Genomic DNA, 22,065 nt, shown 5'->3' with positions numbered 1-22,065 from the left:
TAGTCAGAATCCTAGCAACATAGCATTTACTTAGATTTTCACAGTCTGACTTCTGGTGGAAACATCCTAAGGCTGAAGGAAGATGTCCTGAAAATGTGGGCCGCCATAGTTAGACCATGAATTCTGTAATCACAGATGGAGCAGTTCAACAATCTAGACGGATGAAAATGGCATTACTTGTATTTTAATGACGCACATGGATTTGGGGTAGTATTTGGGCACTGTTTTATCTATTCGTTTTCTGCCCTATAATCTTCTCAGGGCAGTTTACAACAGAGATAAAACTATTAAAGCTATGTACAATAAATCAACAAAACACATTAAAAAAGACGGGCCATATAAAACTTATTTTAAAGCAGCAATATATTAAAATTTTTGGGGTGGGTGGGAATAAAAAATTACTTGCTTAGTGCTGAATGTGTTCAAGGTTCTTAGTAGATCCTAAAGTTTAGGCAGGTGTATAGAGAAAGCTGATCCTTCAGCTACCCCAGCCCTAAGCAATAAAGGACCTTCAAGATCAAAACCAGCAATTCAAATTCTACTGCAGTCAGTAAATACACAACCCAAAGGGCATATTGTCAGAAAAGTTTGTAATACAATCCTGTTTTGATAAATTGGGGAGACAGGGAGAATTGAACCTATAACAAAATAAAACACAAGCCAGGCTTTGAGTACATTGCAAACTCTTACACTCACTTTTCATGTCCTGTTTGTTTAGGTCCTCTGTCCACAGTCTTTTTTTGTGGGACCTCTGCTCCTGTTTGATGCTTGTTGATTTTTGTGGGATCTAATTCATGTTTGAGGAGGTCAAGCCATGTGGATTGGATTGCAGGAGTGGGACCTTGATTGGGGGTCTTGCTTTCTGTATTTGTAAAACATTTTGCATAACCTTATGCGTGCCATATAAATAATAATTATAAGGCAGTTTGCATAATTTTGTGTTACAGTTTCTCAGTCTTTCAAATTGTTTACGTAAGTGTGTAATCAGTGTGTGTACACACAGAAGAAGAAAATGTTATTTATGTTTCTCCATAGCTTACAGAAGATGAAATTGCAACCATTCTTAAATCTACGCTTAAAGGACTTGAATATTTGCATTTCATGAGAAAAATACATAGAGATATAAAGGCTGGAAACATTCTCTTAAACACCGAAGGGCATGCTAAATTAGCTGACTTTGGAGTGGCTGGACAGTTAACTGTAAGTATAAAGTGTATGGGTAGAGTCATATTTTATAAATATGCACTGCGCTTCCTACAGTCTCTTGTAGGGAGGGATGGACCTTTTTCCCATTTGAAAGGTGCAGCTAATTTGGCAGTCTTTGCTTACTGAAGTCAGCTTTTCTTGTGTGTACCTTTTGAATCTTGTCTAAACTGTGTCCTGCAGAGCTTTTGAACAGTGGGTTGAGCCCAGACTTTTTGTTATGCTCAGAGCATGTGTTGAACCATTCACAGAACCAGTTCCGCATGTGTCACATGGTTGAGAAAGTAATGTGAACAATGGTTTGCCTTTAGAGATGGAGGCCTAACTTCTGACAATACTTTCTCTATCCAGGTTGCAAATAGACCATGTACTGAAAAATACACTGGATTATGCACTGTTGAAGTTGAATGTGGGATCAGATATTTAGGGTGCTTCATACATTATATGGTGGCAGATTATTTGCGTAGAGAGCTGTGGCCGGTCCCAATGCCCTGGTTCATATGACTGTAATTTTTTTGTGCTTAGATGCACATTTTCTGTAAGCACATATTGCAATTACACACAGAGGGTGTGTGTGTGTGTGTGCGCACACACACACATATGTATGTATATGTATGTGTGTGTATATGTATATAAATACACACACACACATAAACATGTGTAATGTGTGAAAAAACTCCATGCATGTGTTTGCGGCTTCAAATATTGTTTAATTACTTAAGGCACAAACATGGCCTCCAGAACATTGTATTAGACTCTTTTGTACCTATCTAAAATAAGGCTGTTTTCCTTGGAAATGTGCCTTTTAGGAGAAAGCGCATTGCTGAGCTTTTTTGAGGTACTGGTGTTAAGTTCAGTTGCACAGATTCCATGTGATATTATAATGGGAGAGAGAGATGAAAATACATTGAGAGATGTTAAGCTTCTTAATAATGTCATTACAGGATACAATGGCAAAACGCAACACTGTCATAGGTACTCCATTTTGGATGGCTCCAGAGGTAATACAAGAGATTGGTTATAATTGTGTGGCAGACATCTGGTCCCTTGGCATTACCTCAATAGAAATGGCAGAAGGAAAGCCTCCGTATGCTGATATACACCCAATGCGGGTAAGAATCATACACAGTGACTTTGTTATTAATTGCACGCTGTATAATGTTGCTCATTGGAAAAGTGGAACAAGTGGTTACATTGGTCATCTTGAGGTGATTGGAACTACAGCTGAATGTCCAGTTGCTACTTCGATCGGAGATTTAAAACTAAACTGCTGCGAGTAAAGTGTAAATCTTATAGTGGTAGAAGGCACTAAAATAAGTTATGCTACACAACATTTAATATAGTCCAAAAGTGATCATTTACTTCATGTCGTTTAATAGGCAACTGTTGCTGTTAATGACATGGTTTTAAATCTTAAGTTTAATTACACCTACTGCTTTGATTTCCCCCCAAAAGACAGCTATTGTCACCAAGGATATTTTGATGTTTGCTTATCTAATGATTCTGCTGTTTTTGGCATTTTAGGAGTTAATCACTTTTGCACAGGGGTGGAGAACCTGTTTCTCTCCAGATGTTGTTGGATTAGAACTCCCATTATTCCTGGCCATTGACCATGCTGGATGGTGCTATAAGGGGAGTTAGAGTCCAAAAACATACTGGGTTTAGAACAAGAATTAAATAGAGAGTAGTTTAATGTTTTCATATTTCATATTTTAGTGGCTACATCCTTTGCTTTTTTTTTTAAAAAAGTGATGGGTCTTATATCTATGCGATGTCACCTCTTTTGTTCCAATAGGAAACAAACAAAGCTGTAACTATGGACATACTATGCATGATATAATTAATTGTAAACCTTTATTTATTGTCTGTTATTATTATTTATGTGTGCATGGAATGTGAAAAAGGCAGTGCAGCTGCTACTTTTGATGGCACTGAAAATGCATAGGCAATCTGTATTTCTGGCTTTTTGGTGATATCCTTGATCATACCAGCTTGTCAAGGGATCAACTGTGAAAAAGGATATTCCATCACTCATGCGTCTTGTTAAAGGGTAATGGTGTGTATTTTGTAGTGGGTGAACTGAGTTTGGAACTTGAACTATTAATTATCTTACAGAAGCAGCTGATTTTTCTTATATAATGAAGCTATTTTGGTCTTATGTTTAGGGTGAAAAGGAAACATTTTTTTAAATGATTTTTTGAATCTTAAAGAAATACGTATGTGCGCTTATTCTTGGAGATAATGATTAGTGATGACTACAATGGCTTCTTAAAATTTAATGATATCATCCTCATTACATCTGGGATAACTTTGACATAATTGCTTGTAGTTGCACTTGGTAATGAAAGGTAAGAGCTTAAATTATCGGAGAATATTTTCTAAGCATAATAGCTGCTTTTAAACTAAGGCTTAGTGTTTTAACTTGACAGAATGTGAATATTTGTAATGCTTGTAATCAGTCGTATTAAATCAAAAGGGCAAATTCATTTTAAAAATAACAATTCTGGCTTACATGGTGCACATGTTCTTGTTAATAATTTGTGTTCTGGTTTTAAGGGCTTGTAAGCAGTTAATACTCTTTTGTATATTTGATACCCTACAGTTCTTCTTAATTTTTATTAGAGAGTTGTTACAGTGGTTGAGAAGAAATACACAGATTTCAGTTGTGATAGTTTTCCCAGTGTTATATGATCCAACTTCACAAGATTCCTGGACATATGTAGATGCTTTTCTATTTTGTTTTCGTTAAGACATTCAATTGATATAGGCAAGCATGAAAGCTCGGGCAAATTTTCATTGCTTTTTCTGGATCTTGCTTAGATTCTGTGGTATTTATGTAAAACACTGTTTTGTTACTTGGGAATGCATGCTGAAGTTATTCCTTATGCTATTTTGCTGTAGGCTGGTTGGCACTGCCACAAAGGTAATGCATTGCCAGTAGGCCATTTCCTTGTCAATTGCATTTACAATCTAATAGAGATATTACATGACTTTTTAAACAAGTGTTTTGGCAGGGGCGGAAATGGCAGATTCCAAGCAAACAAGCATAGCTTCCTCCCTAACCACACACTAGCTACTCAAGGAGTTGTACTAAATCTTGTGAGAGTGCAAAGGTAAGGAAAGGATTTCAGGTTGAAAGATGGCAATAAAAGTACTTTAGGGCTCAGTATTTGGGAATATATATCAGATCTTTGTCAAAAACCAACCCATTCTTGCTGCGGTTGGAAAGGTGTTGACAATCAGCCAATGCAGTAGGCTATTTACTATATTTTGAAATCTGTGCAGTATGCCTGGGGCTACTTTCCACACTTGATCTAATGTTACTAGTAGTTTTAGGAATGTCAGATGTAAGGGCCACCTGCTTCGTTGGCATCAGTGAATGTTCTTTTTAGATGCTTAAAACCTTTAAAGTATCGACTTTTGTGGCAGGAAGTCTCAAAGGGGAAAAGATTTACTTGGTGTAAGTAGTAGATTGCAATCTCTAGTGGAAGTGCTTCAGAGTTCCTGTTCATATATCAGAGTTGAAGTAGTGGTGAAGCAGATTGAAATATGAAAGATGGCTATAATGGGGACATTGTATAAATGTTTCTGTTCCAGTATTGTGGCAACTCTATGTGTTGGCCTGCCACCAAAAACCAGCATCTCTTGTACAGGTGTAGGGAACTTGCGGCCTTCCAGATATGGTTGGACTATGGTTTACATCGTTCTTGTCCATTGGCCATGCTGTTTGGGAGTTCAACAGCATCTGAAGAGCCTCACAGGTTCATCACCATGGTTTAGTATGACCAAACATACAGCTTGACATCACCAGACTGCAATTTCCCCTGTTCCCACAAATGATAGCCAATGAAATAGGGCAGGGTAAATTTGTGCTATTAAATTCTCTGCTGCCTTATAGGGCAAAACTAGATCTATCAAGACTTCAGTTACAAGACGGTCTGTTTCATAAGAAGAGCCTGTTGGATCAGGTCAAAGGGCCATTTAGTTCAGCATCCTGCTCTCACATTGGCCAGCCACATGCTTATGAGAAGCCCACAAGCAGGACCTGAGTGCCACAGCACCCCCTTTTTGTTATTCTGAAAAACTGGTATTCAGACATATACAGTTCCTTCTGACAGTGGTGGGGAGAACATAACCATTGTAGCTAGTAGCTGTTGACAGCTTTATAGTCTATGAATTTGTCTTGATAGCCGCCAACTTGGATGGCTTTAATTACATTGGTTGAATATTGTTGGTGCTGCCACCAATGGGGGCTGCCTGGTTGGAATTGACCCGTGACAGGGCCTTTTCAGTGGCAGTTCCCCATTCACAGAATGCCATCCTTGGTGAGGTGTTTCTGTCTCCCACTTCATTAACTTTCAAGAGGAATTAAAAAACATTCCTGTTTACCCTAGGCACTTGATGTCTGAAATACACTGTTCCTGGCAAACCTGAGATCACTGATTGAGATAATGTTTTTAACTCTTTTTAGAATACCTAAATATATATTGATGTGTTTGCCACACTGGGCTCCTTTGAGAGGAAGGGTAGGATGAATGAATGAATGAATATTGGGAGAACTTCTTTGTAGTTATATCAGCTCAACAGTGTAACCAGTTACCTAAAGGACTGTTGGGCTATCCTTCACTAGAGGTCTTCAGGCTGAAGTTAGACAGCCTTCTGTTGGGGATGCTCTCTAGCTCTGAATTTCTAGTATCAAGCAGGCTGTTGGATGGCCTCCAATGCCTCCCTCCAATTGTATGGTTCTGTGACTTGTAGTATGTGGACATGTCCAGTGTGTCAAAACTTGTGATGGAGCAAAAAAACTTTCAACATTTCCACAGTCAGTTTACTCTTTCTGCAGTACCCACATTTTGCTTTTAAAATTGAACCCCCTTCCTACACTTCTGTGCTTTGGCCGGTTCTATGTTTCTACACCCAGAACTGCTTCCTTAGTATTTTACTTAGCTCTCACTTTTCTTACAATATAGTTTATGCCTTTTCATGATGAGTACTTGCTTTTCATGGTTTGGGGGATTACATCTGATAGACAAATGTGCAATAAAAATATAAAACATGATCTCCAAATCCTCTTTTGAAGCCTTGGTGATTCTATGTATATAGTCCCAAGATAATTATTTCTGTATATCTTATACTCTGAAGTAGGTACTTCACATATATTGTCTAGAGAATAGCATTTGTGCTTTTCCTAGTGTCACCCAGCAAATCTCTTGGAAAGTGAGGAACACCGTGGAGGCCTCTGAAGCCCAGCTGGAACCTAACCCTGGGCTTACTTTCCTTTTCCTTCCTTTATCCTTTAGAATACACCCACATAAGCTTTCCAAGAAGGCTTCAGCCCTGGTGGCACTCCAAGAAAACATTGCCAACCTTTTGTATAAGCAATCTAGCATTGCAAATTTGCCCCCCCCCTCTAATTTATGCTGTTTTGTCTTGGGAGAGGCTAGTAATGTAAGCTCTTGAAAATATATCCAGCGTTTGCCTTTATTGTTTTCTATGCTGAAGTTGTTGGTAATGGACATGTGGACATCATATGTTCCACAAAATACCGTAGGAAGCCAATTTGAAATGTTTCCATTTGCCTTAAGTCCAATCATGATATTTATTTTTCCATGGCACTTACCCAGATTATCCATACCTCCTGCTTAGCTTGTGTCACTGCCACCATGGACTAATCTGCTTGTGATCAGTTTCTTTCCAATGTATCTTACAAGCAGCTGCCTTTTGCCACAGAACTCTTGATGCTGTTTATATTGCCATATAGCCTTAGTCTAGATTTGGGCATTCTGCTGGGGATCAGTGTCTGTATAAACTGAAAAGTTAACTTTTTATTTTTTTTATTTTACTTTGAACATTATTAGCTATTGAATGTTACCCTTTCCTTTTTTCAACAAGCAAGACAGCACCTGGCAACTAAATACACTTCAACATCCCCAAGGTGGTTTTGGATCATGTCTGTGACATGATTGCCTAAAACAAGGGTGGACAAATGTTCTTCTCTCATGGCCACATTCCCTTGATTAGAGGCTGTTGATATACTAACACTAGAAGCTTTCATACCAAGATGGGTAAGCTGGAGTGCGGATATATAGTGAGCATAATGGAAACCTGGTGGAATGGAGAAATTAAGTTGGACACAGTTATCTCTGGATGCAAACTCTATAGGAAATATAGAGTAGAATGTACTCTGGAGGTGGTGTGCAACTCTACATTATAGAGTGCACAGCCGAAGTAGCTAGAAATCCCAAACAGGGCATACTCCTCCATGGAAACACTGTTAGTGGCAATACCAGGTCCCCAAAGTAATTTTGTATTGGTGATACACTATTGCCCCTCTGGCCAAAACATCCAGGGTGTTCTTGAGATGAAGAACAAAATAAAGCAGGCATCCAAAGGAGAAAGTTTCTTAGTTATGAGTGCCTTCAGTTACCCTCACATAGGCTAGTTGGGTATATCTTCCAATTGTGACAAAGAGGTAACATGTCTGGAAACCCTAAATGACTGTGCCCACGAAAAGCTGGGCATGGAACCGACCAAAGGCAGCAACCCTGGACTTAATGTTAAGTGGTGCCCATGAGCTGGTGTGAGATGTAAGTGTTCCTGAATTGATTAGGAACAGTTACTACCATGTTACAAAATTCAACATTCTATTCTATTCTATTCTATTCTATTCTATTCTATTCTATTCTATTCTAATTAAATAAATGTCTCACTTCTGACTGGGAAAGATCCCCTGAAGCTTGATGGAAGATAAAGGCCTTCAGTAGGTGACAAAAAGAACAGAAAAAGCACCTGTTTGATTTTTAAAGGAAAATAATTCCAAAGAGTAGGTGCCTGATATATTTAAGTAGACAGCTTACAAGAAGGTGCAACACAGGCAATTGCCATGGCACTGGAAAACAAACCCCAACAAATTATGAGCAGAAACCAAGGTTTGCTCTTGCTTGCTGTTCATGGTTTGTTTGGAGAGAAACAAATCACAAGCCTGGGTTTGAACATCACAGCAAGCCAGATGCTGGCTTGTTTCCTGGCAGTGCAGCAGCAGCAGAAGTGGGAGAATACCAGCGCAAGAACTTTTCATTCACATTAAATCACTGTTTTTATCTATGGCTTAATACAGGGGTCAGCAACCTTTTCCAGCCGTGGGCTGGTCCACCACCCCTCAGACCATGGGGTGGGCTGGACTATATTTTGGGGGGAAAATATGAACGAATTCCTATGCCCCACAAATAACCCAGAGATGCATAAATAAAAGCTTTTAAATAAAAGCACACATTCTACTCATGTAAAAACACGCTGATTCCCGGACCGTCCGTGGGCCGGATTGAGAAGGCGATTGGGCCACATCTGCCCCCCTGGCCTTAGGTTGCCTACCCCTGGCTTAATACAACCAGCCAAGTGGGCCAATACAGACATACAGTTTGTGCTTGTAGTCTAGTAAGTATAGTGAACATTTCCATATTAATGTTCCAACATTTCTTTTTCTACAGTTTTGCAGAAATTGTTTAACATGAGATTATGTTTTTTTCACCCATGGTCTTTCCCCCAGATTCCATGCAGAGTGTTTTTTTTCTTTTAACAAATGACACTGGAAAAAGGATGAAAGAATCCCATTCTCTAAAGTGCAGTCTTTCTCTAGTGTATTATACTATGTATAAACTGTAACACCTTCAAGGAAGATTGTTCTGAGCAAATCAGACTTACCAACAAGTGACCATTTTCTCTCCTGAATCTGTAACTCTTGATTTGTTTGGGGTTCCATTCACTACTATGCTCCCCTCCCCATTTCCTGTCCATAGTGGGGAAGTGCATGCTAGGCTGAACTAGGGTATGACAAACTATGGGCAGGAATTTCCCACTGAATTCCCTTTAGAGGAGACTTCATGCAACCATCCACAGGTAGTGAGTAGAATAGAAAAAAAGACCTTATTGCAGGATTTCAAAATGTGTTTCTGTATTGTTACAAAGTCAAGGAAAAATATTTTAAACCTTTTATGTCGTTGAGTGCATAAGTAGGAAAACTTAATTGGGAATGTGTAATAAAGTAGCAGAAGGAAAGAATATATGAAATTTGGACTACAGCTTGAGTCTAATTGAAACTTAAATAGAAAACATTTATTTCAGACATCTAAATGAGGATTTAATTAAAGTAAAATTAGCTCATCTTTTTAGTTTTATCCTTGAATAGGAAATTTGAAACATACTTGACTTGATGGTTGGCTTTCTCTGACTTTGATTAATCACTTTCAAAGTAAGCAGAGGATCAGAACAATAATTTCATAATTACACGCCAGTGAGTTAACTTGAAACCTTAACTAAAATAACTGTAAAGGAAGTATGATGTTGGTTAGTTTCATGTGATGCTGTATATTTTTGTTACATAATTCAAATACTTACAAGTGCTAATCTGAAAAAAGAGCAGTTCCATGGTTCTATTCATTTATTTTCAGGATGTTTTAATAGGAAATTGTTTGAGATGGGAATATTAATTTCAAAGGCACTGTAGCAATAGTTAAGAGCTTATTCAACCTCCATTGATGTCGATAGATGTCTGCTTTGGTCTTCTATACACATTGGATCAGGACCTACAACTTTTAAGCTTTGTTGAAGATATATTTGATGGAACAGTCATTGTGGTTAAAGTATTCAACAAATCTTGCTCATTGTGAATTATTATTGTATGGTAATGCACTAGTTTCCTTTTCCCAAGAGAAAAGTTATAAATATAACTCTGAACAAGCTGAAAGAATTTAAAACTGCTACAGAGCATGATTGCTTGTAATGAGAAAGAGTTACGTCTCCCTTTGGATCAAAGTGCAAGACAAAACTGTTCTGCAACATGAAGGTCAAAATGGGCCACAGGTGCTTGTGACCAGGATCTTCTGCCACATTGTGCTCTTCAGCTTGGCCATTTCCAAGGTGCAACTTTTTGATCTCATGGATTGGTAAGGCTATAGCAGATGTCCTTGCCTGCTTGCTTACACCTTCAAGGTAATCTGTAATCTTGGGAACTCCTGATGGTGCAGAAAATCTGACTGGGCTGGGGGTTGGAGGCCAACTGGAAAATCAAGAAAGCAAACAGTCCATTGCTCACCCTGCAGTACTGATAGGGAGTCCCATTAACTTGCATTTCAATTTCTTCATCTTCTGGTGTGATTGGCATGCCTTTAAGATGATTGAAAGGTGGGTTGCTTTCCTTGATTTCTGGAGCAAAGATGCAGTTCATTCTGCTTCCGTCAGTAGTCAGTAGAGAACTCTCCCTATCATGCCTCCCTATCCTATTATTATTTGCACTTGTAAAATAGTCATTGCAAACAAAACACTACAGATAAAGATTCTACATCACCCCTGTTGGCTGAAACATTTAGCCATTGTGGCACCTTAAAGGCTAAAATATTTATAATATAAGCATTTGTGGACTCAAGCACACTTCGCTCATTGCAACATGGCAGTTTACTCAGCTGAATAAATTATTGCTAATCTGAGACCATAAAAGATGTGATATTTAACATAGGTTTCAGCTGTAATAATCACTGACTTCAGTTTTTGCATCTCATTGCCAGTATACTTGCACCTTTACAAGTTTCTCCTTTACGTACATGCCAGCTAAGGTTCCACTTCATTCATCTGACAAAGTGGGCTTGAGTCCACAAAACAGTTATGCTGTAATAAATGTGTTGGTCTTTAAGATGGCACAAGATCTTTTATTATTTTCATGGAAAGGGACCAACATGGAACACGGAATTCTCTGAAGATCATTAAGAAACAGCAGGTGTGCATGCACATATATACATGTGTGAATCAGCTGTTTGCCCCTCTTTCAACTCACAGTTGAGGACTCTGCTGCCTATTGTTCTGGAGTAGACTGTTCTGTGATAGACTGTGAAATCCTTTTTTTTTTTTACTTTTTTTATCTTTTGTGCATGAAAGTATTTCCTTTTTTCACATATAAATTTTTATTAATTAACATAAAACAAAACAAAATACATTAGTTTCACATCGTTTTTCACAACTTATTTCTCTTTTGGACTTCCCTCAGCTGTTCCGTAAATCATCCATAGTTATAATTTTAATTACACATTTCTCAAATTTATATTGACATTGTTTATCTCTTTTTTCCTATTCCCTTTAGACAATACTTCTTACTTTTTCACAGTGCTTCTTTAAATCCCTTAAGCGTCATCTGTCCCTCACTTAAGTATTCCAGATATTCCACAAATTTCCCCCAGTCCTCGATGTACTTTTGGTCTCTTAAGTATCTAATCTTCCCTGTCAATTTATCTAGCTCTGCGTAGTCTAACAGTTTCATTCTCCACTCTTCCACAGTCGGTATTTCTTGTTGTTTCCATTTCTGGGCCAGTAACACTCTTGCAGCTATAATTGCATATTGAAAAAATTTACAGTCTTTCCTTTTTATCTCATTTCCTACTATTCCTAACAGAAAGACTTCTGGTTTCTTTGTGAATGTATATTTTAGAATCTTCTTCAGTTCATTGTATATCTTTTCCCAGAAGTCTTTCACTTTCTTACATTCCCACCACATGTGATAAAAAGTGCCTTCTTTATCTTTACATTTCCAACACTTATTGCATGTCTTATACATTTTTGCTAATTTTGCCGGTGTCATATACCATCTATAGAACATTTTCATCACATTCTCTTTTAACGTCATGCAAGCAGTAAATTTTAAACCCTCCTTCCATAATTTTTCCCAGTCCTCAAATTGTATATTATGACCCACATCTCTGGCCCAACGAATCATTACCGATTTAACTTCTTCATCTTTCAAATTCCATTCTAACAACAGTTTATACATTTTGGATAGATTTTTACCATCATTATCTATAATCTCGCTTTGAAATTTGGAATCCTTGTCCGCAAAACCTCGTTCTTTACCATCTTTCTTAAACATCTCATTTGTTTGGAAGTAGTGCAACCAGTCATATACATGTTCTTTAACCTGCTCATACGGTTTTATTTTCCATTTTTCTCCTCCTTTAAATAGCAGTTGACCATATGTTATCCACTTACTTCTCATATTAGTTTTCTTTACACTCATAACTTCTAGAGGTGATAGCCAACGTGGTGTTCTAGGTTCTAATAGGTTTTTATACCTATCCCATACCTCAGTTAAAGGACCTCGGAAGATGTGGTTCTCAAAACCTTTATGGACTCTCTTTTTCTTGTGTCATAGATACGCATGCTGTGAAATCCTATGGCAAGATTCACCAGGATGAGCAGCTTAGAATGCAGCTGATCTCCAGCTTAGCCAGATGATTCCTGACTCAGCTGGTGTTAAGGCTCTTAACTGTGGCTCAGCCAATGATATGCTGGCACAACTTGCCCAGCCAGCAAAAGGGGCATTCCAGGGGTGTGGCATGGGGGACCAGAGTGGTTGGATGCTAAGCTTGATTATGTCACCTGACAATCCAGCGCAGAACATTATTTTTAAAGGCTTGATTTCCCTCTATCCTGCTGAATTTGGTTTGGATCCACTGTAAATTTATGCCAGCTTACCTTGGCTTGCTTTATGCCATCTTCTTGTTTATAGGATTGCTCTCCCAGCTAGTGTTTATGTGTATTTACACTCTGTAACCTTTTATATATGTGTTTTGTTAATAACCTTTCATTGATTCACAATTGCCCAGGTGCTCTTGTTATATGAACTCTGTTGAACAATATGGCATTTCATTGTTAGGAGATAGAGTGCCGAGATTTCTGTGGTCAATATCATAGAAAACGTAGATCAAAAGTGAGATTCTTCAGTGTTTTCATTATGCATTTTAAGTATTTCTGTCAGAATAACTGATTATTTGGGAAAGCAAAGTACAGAGACTTGACTAGCAAACATCCACATTCAAAACACTATGCTTTTAAAATGTAGCAGTACTTATTTACCCCCTAAGATTGTAAAATTTCAAAGGAGAAAAAACTATAGTCAAAAGAATATCTAAAGCTTCCATCCCACATTTTCTTTACAAAACTTAATATAATGATTGACTTTGCTGAAATGTTAAGGTTATTTGGACTGCAAGTTGGTTAAAATATAAGACTGGGATAAAGTCTATTTAAAATTTGTACACATGTAATGTCTGTGCTTATTCAAAGACAACATAATTCCAAGTTATGTTTTGTTGGATATGATGCATATTAAATGTAAGAGTCTTATTTAAAAAGAGGTGCCAATCAATCTAAATTTGTTGTAGCTAGAATTTGATGGTCTAAGGATAACTTATCATTCCTTTCTTGTTATAAAATAGTCAAATTTTGTAGTAGTATCAGTTAAGGAGTTTATGGAAACTTGGTTTAGGATTGTTTAAAAGAACACAAAATCTTTAATTTGAATTTGATGGCACCTGGTTTCATTTTTGTTCCCCCAGCAACACCACTGGTACCAAAAGTTACCAGCAGACCACCCTGGTTTAAGCAAAGGATGAAATCACTCTGGCCTTTTCTTTTTATTCCTTTAGTTTGCTGACTAAATATTTAAACAGAGGTATAACACATCTGTTATAGTTTGTGACATAGCTGTAGAGCAAGACTTTGTGGTGCATAATTTGCAATTTTTTTAAAACACAGATTAATCTTAAAATTGTCTTCATGTTTAGCACTCTAAATGAAAAGAGAATTAAACTATGATTTACATTTTACAAGGCAAGAAGTAAGAATGTGTGTTTTAAAGCAATAAGCAGCTCTTGTCCTGAGAAATAGACCTAAAAGTTCATATTTTTAGCTTGCATGGTCTATTTTTAACATTGTATGAATCCAAGGTTGCTTCCAGATGTGAGTTAGTTTTCATTATTGAGGTTCCCATGGGAAAGAGAGAGAGCCAACACAAATGTTACCTCCAGAGTTTTGCTCTTGTGCCTTTTTGACAGTGTCAGTAAGTTTACATTGACTATGAGCATGGGTTAAAATGTTTAAAGATGTGTATGGAATTTTAAGCATTATGAGTCCCTAGCTTTGTTTTTTGGGTGGTATGTTAGAAAAGGCAGGGGCAGGGAAGGACAGTAAAACCTGGAAAACCTTGGCTGCCATTCCAGGTACCATTTTTGTTGTTGTTGTTGAAGAATTCTCTTTGCAATGATGGTGATAAACTAGTAAAACGGAAAATGCCACGCTGTCTTAAAGGCCACACGGATTTTGTATAGCATATGCTTCCCCTCCTTAAAAATGGTATCTAAGTGTATGCTGGTGGCCAAAGGGAAATTGGACAGGGGATTATTCCTTTTTAAAATAATAATTACTCTTCTGCAGTATTAAATAACACCAGAATTGTCCCTTAAAAAATAGCAGTCATGGGTGAACTGATCTCTTGTATAGTATGTGTTGGGTTTTTCCCTTCCCTTTGGGAAGAATAGTTCTCTGCTAATGTAATTTGCTCTTGCTACTTTCCCAAATCAGCCAAGTTAGCTGCTCCCTTGCTTGGTCTGGAGCAGATCTGCTCTGATTCCATCATGTGTAAAACACTTGCTGCACCTGGCTCAGGACCATTTTGGCTCTCCAGTTTTGTTCCAGGCTACCCAGTTATATTAAGGAGCAAGCATTTTCAGGCATTACTTGGCCCAGAACAGCCTTCCCTATCCTGGTGCACTCCAGATGTTACCTATTACAATTCCTGACCCTTGGTCATGCCAGATGGGGCTGGTGAGAGTTACAGTCTAAAACAACTGGAAGGCACCATGTTGGGGAAGCCTGGCCCAGTGGAATTTTGGGCACGATCCAGCCCCTACAATCTGCATATTGAAGGCAGAGGGCATATGGTCTTGCTTGGCTACATAATTTATTTATTTAATTCATATCCTGCCCTCTGTCCTAAGGGAGCCCAGGGCAGGAAGTACTTTGGTGATAAAAATACAATTAAGAATAAAACCCCCCCACATACTTAGAACATTTAAAAACTGATAAAAACAATAAAACACCTGAAGCGAATTTAAAGACTGATGCAACCAAATAGTCTGGATACTTGCAGCAAAACAGTAAAAGTTTTCAGCAGGCATCTATTTTGTTTATTTGCATATTTATAATCCACAGTTTCATAAAAGAACATATCAAGGAAGTATATGACACAGAAGAATAAAATCAGCAAAGAGTATCCATAGAAACATCAATAGAGGACGACAAAGGAATACAGTTGTGGTGCCTGCCGAATGTAAATAGGTAGAGAGTTCCAAATTGCGGGATGGACAGTGTGTGGCCCTTATAGAAGTGCCAGTTCTGCAGATTTAAGTGATCGAGTCAGCATGTTGGCTTAAGGTGATCCCTTAAGTAAACTGGTCCTAATTCAATAATACCACATGGAACTCAGCACGGTAGTAAACTAGCAGCCAGTGTTTTCCAATTTTTTTCTACCCATTTTCTAATTTCGAGACAAAGGAAGATACTGCCACAGAGTTGTTTTTCCAGTTGCTAGCCCTAACTCTGAATAAAAGGTTCCTATGTCACGTGGTTTGACCACCTTTCTGAATTCTGCTGATATCCTAATGGTCTATTTCTGACGTGTAGTACTTGGGGCAGAGTTTGTGCTGCATCAGTGTCTAAAATTTTTTTAGCAGTTTATTTTGCATTAAATAAAATATTGGTATAGTATGTCACATTGTATCTGCTGCTGTTACATTTTTGTAGCATTTGTTTTCCTTTGCAACGGGGAAAGTTTAGAAATATTAAATGGTAAACAAATGCATTGATAGCCAGGCCCACCTAATTATATTATATATCTAATTTTATCTGTTGGAAACAAGCAAAACAATTCAAAGTTTCTCCAACTAGATCTCATATTGTGTGTCATCCAGCTAACATTTGGCTGGGTTATTCTCTTAGTTTGTAGTAGTCTGCATTTATTTTATTTATATTGTAATCTAGGCTGTAAGGCTTCTGCTTTGAAAAGCAGGGCTTTAGCAGTAGCAATACTAATTGCCCATAATTTTTGCACTGGACACACATAAAAAGGTTTTCTATGGGCAATGTTGCACCTACCTTCAAGCATAATCACATTCTCAAAACATAAATTTGATACTAGTTTTAAAACCACATTTGTATGAGAGAATGCTCTTGTATTTTGATAGGAAGTTATGTTTTCTATAGGATGCCTTAACTTGAAAAGTATACCCATTTGTTTCAAACTGATCAGCATCTCATTGCAACATACGTATAGTATCTGCTTCTAATTTGGGTTAATTATGAGAGTTGTTAAGAGTGCTGCAAGCCTCTTCAAAGCTTAGCGTCAGTTACAAAATTCCCTTGCTGAGGTGGTAAAGTGGTGTTCAGGCATCTAAATCAAAACTTGTATTCGTTTTGTCCCTGGTCTGGTCAGGCAATGCATTTATTTGTGTGTATACAAGGTGTCATATGATGGGTGTTGGAATTTCTTGGTTGACCCATAAGCTTTGCTTTGAAATTGAATGGAATAGCAACATACTCAGTATTCTTGCGGCACTAGGCCAAGCCATGGCTTAATTCTGAGTGGTACAACAGCAGCAGAGAAGAGTGAAGTGGCTGTGATTTTTTCCCCTGGGAGTACCTGTACATTGATGCATTCACATTTACCCGGTTTGGGTTAACATTGTAAACTGAGCTGCTATGTAGATTCTGGTTTTCCCTTTGCTTACGAATCTTACTGAGTCTTGCATTAGATTTTCAGAATTCCTTTAAGCTTTTAATGCTTCAATGGCAGCTGGTTTCCCATTGGGGATTAGCAAATAAAGAAGATAATCAATAAAAGTAATTTAGTGTACGAAGTAATATGTTGATTTTCTTTCCCTTTGAATTTTAGCCAGAGATGGTTTAGATTATGACACCCAGTGCTTTGCCTTACGGCTGTGATTCTGTAACTTTTTTCAGATGCATCAACTATGCATTGCCTAATTTGTTATGAAAGTGAAAGAAAAGTTGTTCAATAATTCTAGCTAAATTGTTCTGCTAACATATGCTTCTGATGAAATTTTGGTAATATGATAAGAATTTGAAAGAACTGTGTGATTGCTTAGGTTTAAATAACCATTTCAATGACAGTCAACTAAAGATGTCTTTTCCTTCCTTTTTTGAGGATAATTTATGAGATGTTATTAAGTCCAAATGGCAGAGATCTGCCAGTAAGACATACTGAAATATAACCAGCAGAATTGTAAAATGAGTGCTCCTTGAATTTAGCATTAAGGTTAAATATAATTTTATTCAATTGATAATTTAATGCAACTTTGCTGAGGTAGTTCAGTTAAACACATTTTGAAATCTTCTTTCCATGATATAGATTTGTATTTAACACCTTTTTAGGGGACTTCCGGGTTAGCGCCTCCAGTAATGGCGGAATTCCTCTGATCGGGAGGAATTTGCTTCGTAGGAATCCGGGTCTGGCCGCCACGGTGAAAGTGGAGACCCATTAGAAATCACAGGCAGGTGAAGCCTGTGAACGTGGGATTCGGCTGGCACCTTTTGCGCCTCCCCTACTCACGGGGAAACCCGGTTTTGGATACGGAGCGACGTGGGGTGAGCGGCGCGGTGCTTCGAATTGACTGCTTCTTCCACGGAGCGAAGCTGCATAGCTGTTGCCGGAGAGCGCTGACTTTTTCCTGTGGACAATTTGATCTTAAAGCAACTACCCGTGAGTAGAGCGGAGAATTGGATTTTTAAACGTCTTAATTTGGTGCCGAAATGGGGAGGTCTAAAACAGGAAGTCCACCTTCCCCTTTTGTAAATAGATTGAAACAATAAGGATGCAAGCTGAAGTCTCGGAAAGCCTATTGTAAAGGACTAAATTTCCATCAGTAAAAAATACTAAACCCCCCTTGGTGGCAGGAGAAGAGGGGGGAAAGTCTTGGACTGAGTATACCTGTAGGAGAGAGCAAACAGAGTTAATATACCACCGCTCCGATCCTGGAAATGGGCTGCCAACAGGACTGACCGTGATTAGAACGTTCACTGACAGTTAGTTAAATAAGAGGAATACATTGTTTCCATGGTCTCCGTCTGCGTTTAAAAAGGAGTAAAAGTAACAGAAAATTGAAACTAACTTTATTCTTTGAATTGAGCTTAAAAGGACTAATACAAATAGAAACTGTTTCCCTCTAGAGGAACTGTTTCCCTCTAGAGGAAGCTTTTGAAACTGTCACAAGAGTTGAGCTGGGTGAATTCCAGCTGCAAGATAAAAACCTGTGAGATTCTGGGGACCTTGAATCGGTTAAGAATGTTGACAGAAGAGGCCTTAGTGGTTGTATTATGTAAGATAAGTGACTCACTGGAACAGCTTCTCAAAAAGGTGGATGTGGTAACTACCAAAATTGACAATTTGGGACAAAAAGTGAACACCAATATAGAAACTATTCAGAAACTGACACAGGAATCTACTTTGACATGGCAAACTGCGGAGAAGGCTAGGGAGAAAGTTATTGCCGTTGAACCTAAAGTAACACAATTGGAGAGAGAGAGAGTCCCAGCCTTACAGATGCAATTTGATGACCATAAGTTGATGCCTGCTATGATTGAATTTAAAGAAAATAAGATTTCGAGGATCAGAGCCCTACCTGAACTGGAGAAGGAAAGTTTGATAGATTTCCTTACACAGGAATTTGTTGACTTTTGGAACCGGGACTTGGGTCAAGAAGAGATTAAAACTGTGAGGGCTCTCGGACTTGCAAGAGGAGGGAAAAAAGAGAAGAACAAAATAAGAGACTGTTGGAACTACCAGAGGAACTTAGAAGAACAACAGTCAAGAGTGGAAATTTTGAAAGACGTCCTGAAATACCTTTCAGATCTTAGATTTAACTACGGAGATTTGGTTGCCCTGTCGAGAAGGAATAAAATCATCTTTAGGTGGGAGTTTCCCCGAGATCTACTCTTTAGTCTCAAAGGAAGGAAAATGAAAATAAGATCAGTGGAAGACAAAGTAAAGTTCATGTATAAATATGAAGAAGACTCACAGAAGGGACTTGGAAAGAGTTAAGAGCATCGGACAGAAGATCACCAGGTTGATGGACTATAGGGAATTGGCGGATATGACTGGCAGAATCCGGGACCAGGGAGAAGAGTCGGTGGAAGAAGATTGAAAAAAGTTTAAAGACTGTTTATAAAAATATTGTAAAATTAATGAGTGTTAGAAAAATGTTGGAAAGGAGCTATATGGCTTTAGTAGAAATGTTACAAGGAATTAAGTACAAATAGATTATTAGAGTATTAAAGGGAATATAAAGTTAAAATATGTTAAGACAATTATATATTAAAGGGAAAAATAAGGTTAGAATATGTTAAGATAAATTACAGGACAGAAAACAGAGGAAGATGGAAAGGAATTGCTGAAACAGTTAATTAAAGTGGAATACAAAAAGGGAGGTGTGAGGAGGTCGTTGAAACAAGTAAATGAAAGTTAAGATACTGAACTTATTAGATGTGTTTTAAATTGTGTTTGTTTGGTTTTATTAATTTAATGTTTGGGGGTTGGTGCTGTGTGGTATTTTTGTTTTTGTTTTTGTATTGTATTGTTTTGTTTAATTCTTTGTCTTTCTTTTGCAGTCTTTAAAATGTTAATAAATATTATTTAAAAAACAAACACATTTTTAAAAATTGCATATGATGGGTGGCTCTAGATTTCTAATTCTTTGCTATACTGCATATATTGTTTGATAGTGAAAGTCTTTTTTCTGAACTTGGATGTCTTCAACCTTATTCAAAAGCTGGCACAAGACTTGCAGGATGCTGAAACAGTTGTTCTTAAGAAATTGGTGTTTATATAAAACACACTCTTTCCTATTGTGTTTGATTATAAAGATAAGAGTGGTTTTTCTAACTTTTTTTCAGAAGTGAAGAGACTTTGTACTGGTTGAAGATATTTTTGGAAAGTAATGGAAACTGGATGATTTTTGCTAATCTTATTTAGAGTAGATAGCTCTTTACCTGGATCTTAAGTTGGTATGTAAGGTGTTGGTCAGCAGGAAGGCTTCTTGGTCAAGAACATGCTTCTTAATTGTTTCCAAATAGTTGCTCTCTGTGTTGATGTTTTCCTGCAATATTATATATGTAATTGTAATTGTAATTGTAATTGTAGCACAACCTGAAAGTTGATTTGTGTATTCAAATCAAAATACGCTGTGACTTTCTTCCTTCACAGCTGACCAATTTTTATTTGAATGACCAAGAGTTACTTCAGATTATATATAAAATTATGATTACTGCTGCTGCCCCAAAGAGCCTTACTTTACAATCTCATTTGTTTTTGCATTCTGTTAAGGCTCCCCTTACTGTTAGGTAAAGTGAGGCAGCTGCCTCAGACAGCAGATGTGGGAAGAATGGCAGCAGACAGAACTGTGTGTACCACCCAACCTTCTCTGTGCCTCCTAAGCTAGCGTGCTATCCTTTGCTAGTGTTATTTCAAGTTTCAACTTCCAGGCTACTTACATCATTTCATTCAAAGCTTATAAGCTTGAATATCACCCTCCCACGTTGATAGCCAGTGATGTCAGTAAAACTGACTAGGTTCCTAATTATTTAATACAGTTGTTTAGGTTGACTTAAAAGTACAAATGTTATTGGAAAAGCAGGGCGCAAGCTTTAGACTATTGCTGTTCTTAATGGTCACTAAATCTGCACCCCCCCTTTATTAGAGTAGCTTGAAAATTAGGTAGTCGCCTGACATTTAAACAGAAGTGCAAATTACATTATTCGTGTCCTAGAGGTACCAACAATCCATGTTTAAGCCAAGATATAAAAAAGAAAATATTGTATAAAGCTACTGTTCTTGCCTGTCAAGTGATTAAGCAATTTCAGTTTAAATGTCAGTTTGAAGATGAGAAACAGGAAAACAATGCAGAAATATTAGTTGCTCTTAATTCTTCTGTTTTGGTGTTATCCAAGGCAATAGTGTTCTGTAGCCACTGTATGACCTACCCAACGGCAATTGCAATCCTTACTTTTTCAAAGCTAATTGTTCCATGTTTAGTTTACTAAATGTCATCTGGACTCAGTAAAAAGCAAATGACCTGCATTGAATTAGTATAATTGTAACACAAACAAAATATCACATAGTTTGGGTCTCATACAGGAAAGGAGAAGTTGGAAAAAATTCCCTGTTTGATAAATAAAATCTGAGATATGAAACAGGTTTAGACATCTGTTTTACCTGTTTTGGACTCTTTAATAAAATACTAAATTTTTACTTTTTATTCTTTACTATTGGAAAATAACATTTCCTCCCTCAAACATATTTGACTGTCACACATCAGTATAGGGTTATTTTAGCCAATTTAATCCTTTTTAAAATGGACTTGTAGGTTGGAGAGTGGCAAACACCTGCAAGAAGGGTCTGTTACCTATGCAAGAGGCTCCGTCCTAGGCAGTGCCCCCCTAGGAGCGATAGGCAGGTGATCAAGAAATGATCAATTTGAGAGATAAATTAGACCAGAGCCAGGTGAATACTGTTGGTAGTTTTAAGAAGACTAGTACAAATACAAGTGGCATGTTTTATCTTCATGTGCAGTTTATATTGACTTTGCCAGAAGAAGGTAGGGGCAGAAGAGAGAGAGAAACAGTGTCTTTTTCTGGCTTTTTGGTTCTATAGTTCTGGTTATATGAAGCCTGAACAGTCACTGGTGCAGGGAATCTCTGCAATGATCCGGGATAGAATGTTGTAATTCTGTAATTATTTGAAACCCACTAATAGCAATTGATCCATGTACAATCCTCAAAAAGTTAAGTACACTGATCCCTAGGGAGATCAGTGAGATTTCTTTTGTGTGTTGTAGCCAACATGCGACAGGCTTGTTTAGGCGTTATTAAAGATCACATGGGGAATATTTACACACAGGTGCTTAGGTTTCTATCTGCAGTTATTATGGAAGCTAGATCATTCAGTTAAGAATAAAAGAGAGAGAAAAGAAA

General features: G+C 37.7%; 1 protein-coding gene across 3 annotated transcripts in view; it reads left to right on the top strand.

Annotated features, from left to right (window-relative positions):
* Window positions 1–22,065, top strand: part of STK3 (serine/threonine kinase 3) — a 116,492-nt gene that overhangs the window by 14,158 nt on the left and 80,269 nt on the right. For all 3 annotated transcript variants that reach the window (XM_079984737.1, XM_079984738.1, XM_079984739.1), the window contains exons 5-6: window positions 1,036–1,200; window positions 2,148–2,315. In XM_079984737.1, coding sequence (XP_079840863.1) covers window positions 1,036–1,200; window positions 2,148–2,315 — 333 coding nt within the window. The remainder of the gene's footprint in view (window positions 1–1,035; window positions 1,201–2,147; window positions 2,316–22,065) is intronic.

The sequence above is a fragment of the Podarcis cretensis genome (assembly GCF_951804945.1).
Source record: "Podarcis cretensis genome assembly, chromosome: 7".
Taxonomy (NCBI): Eukaryota; Metazoa; Chordata; class Lepidosauria; order Squamata; family Lacertidae; genus Podarcis; species Podarcis cretensis.
This window is presented reverse-complemented; position numbering and strand designations above follow the sequence as displayed.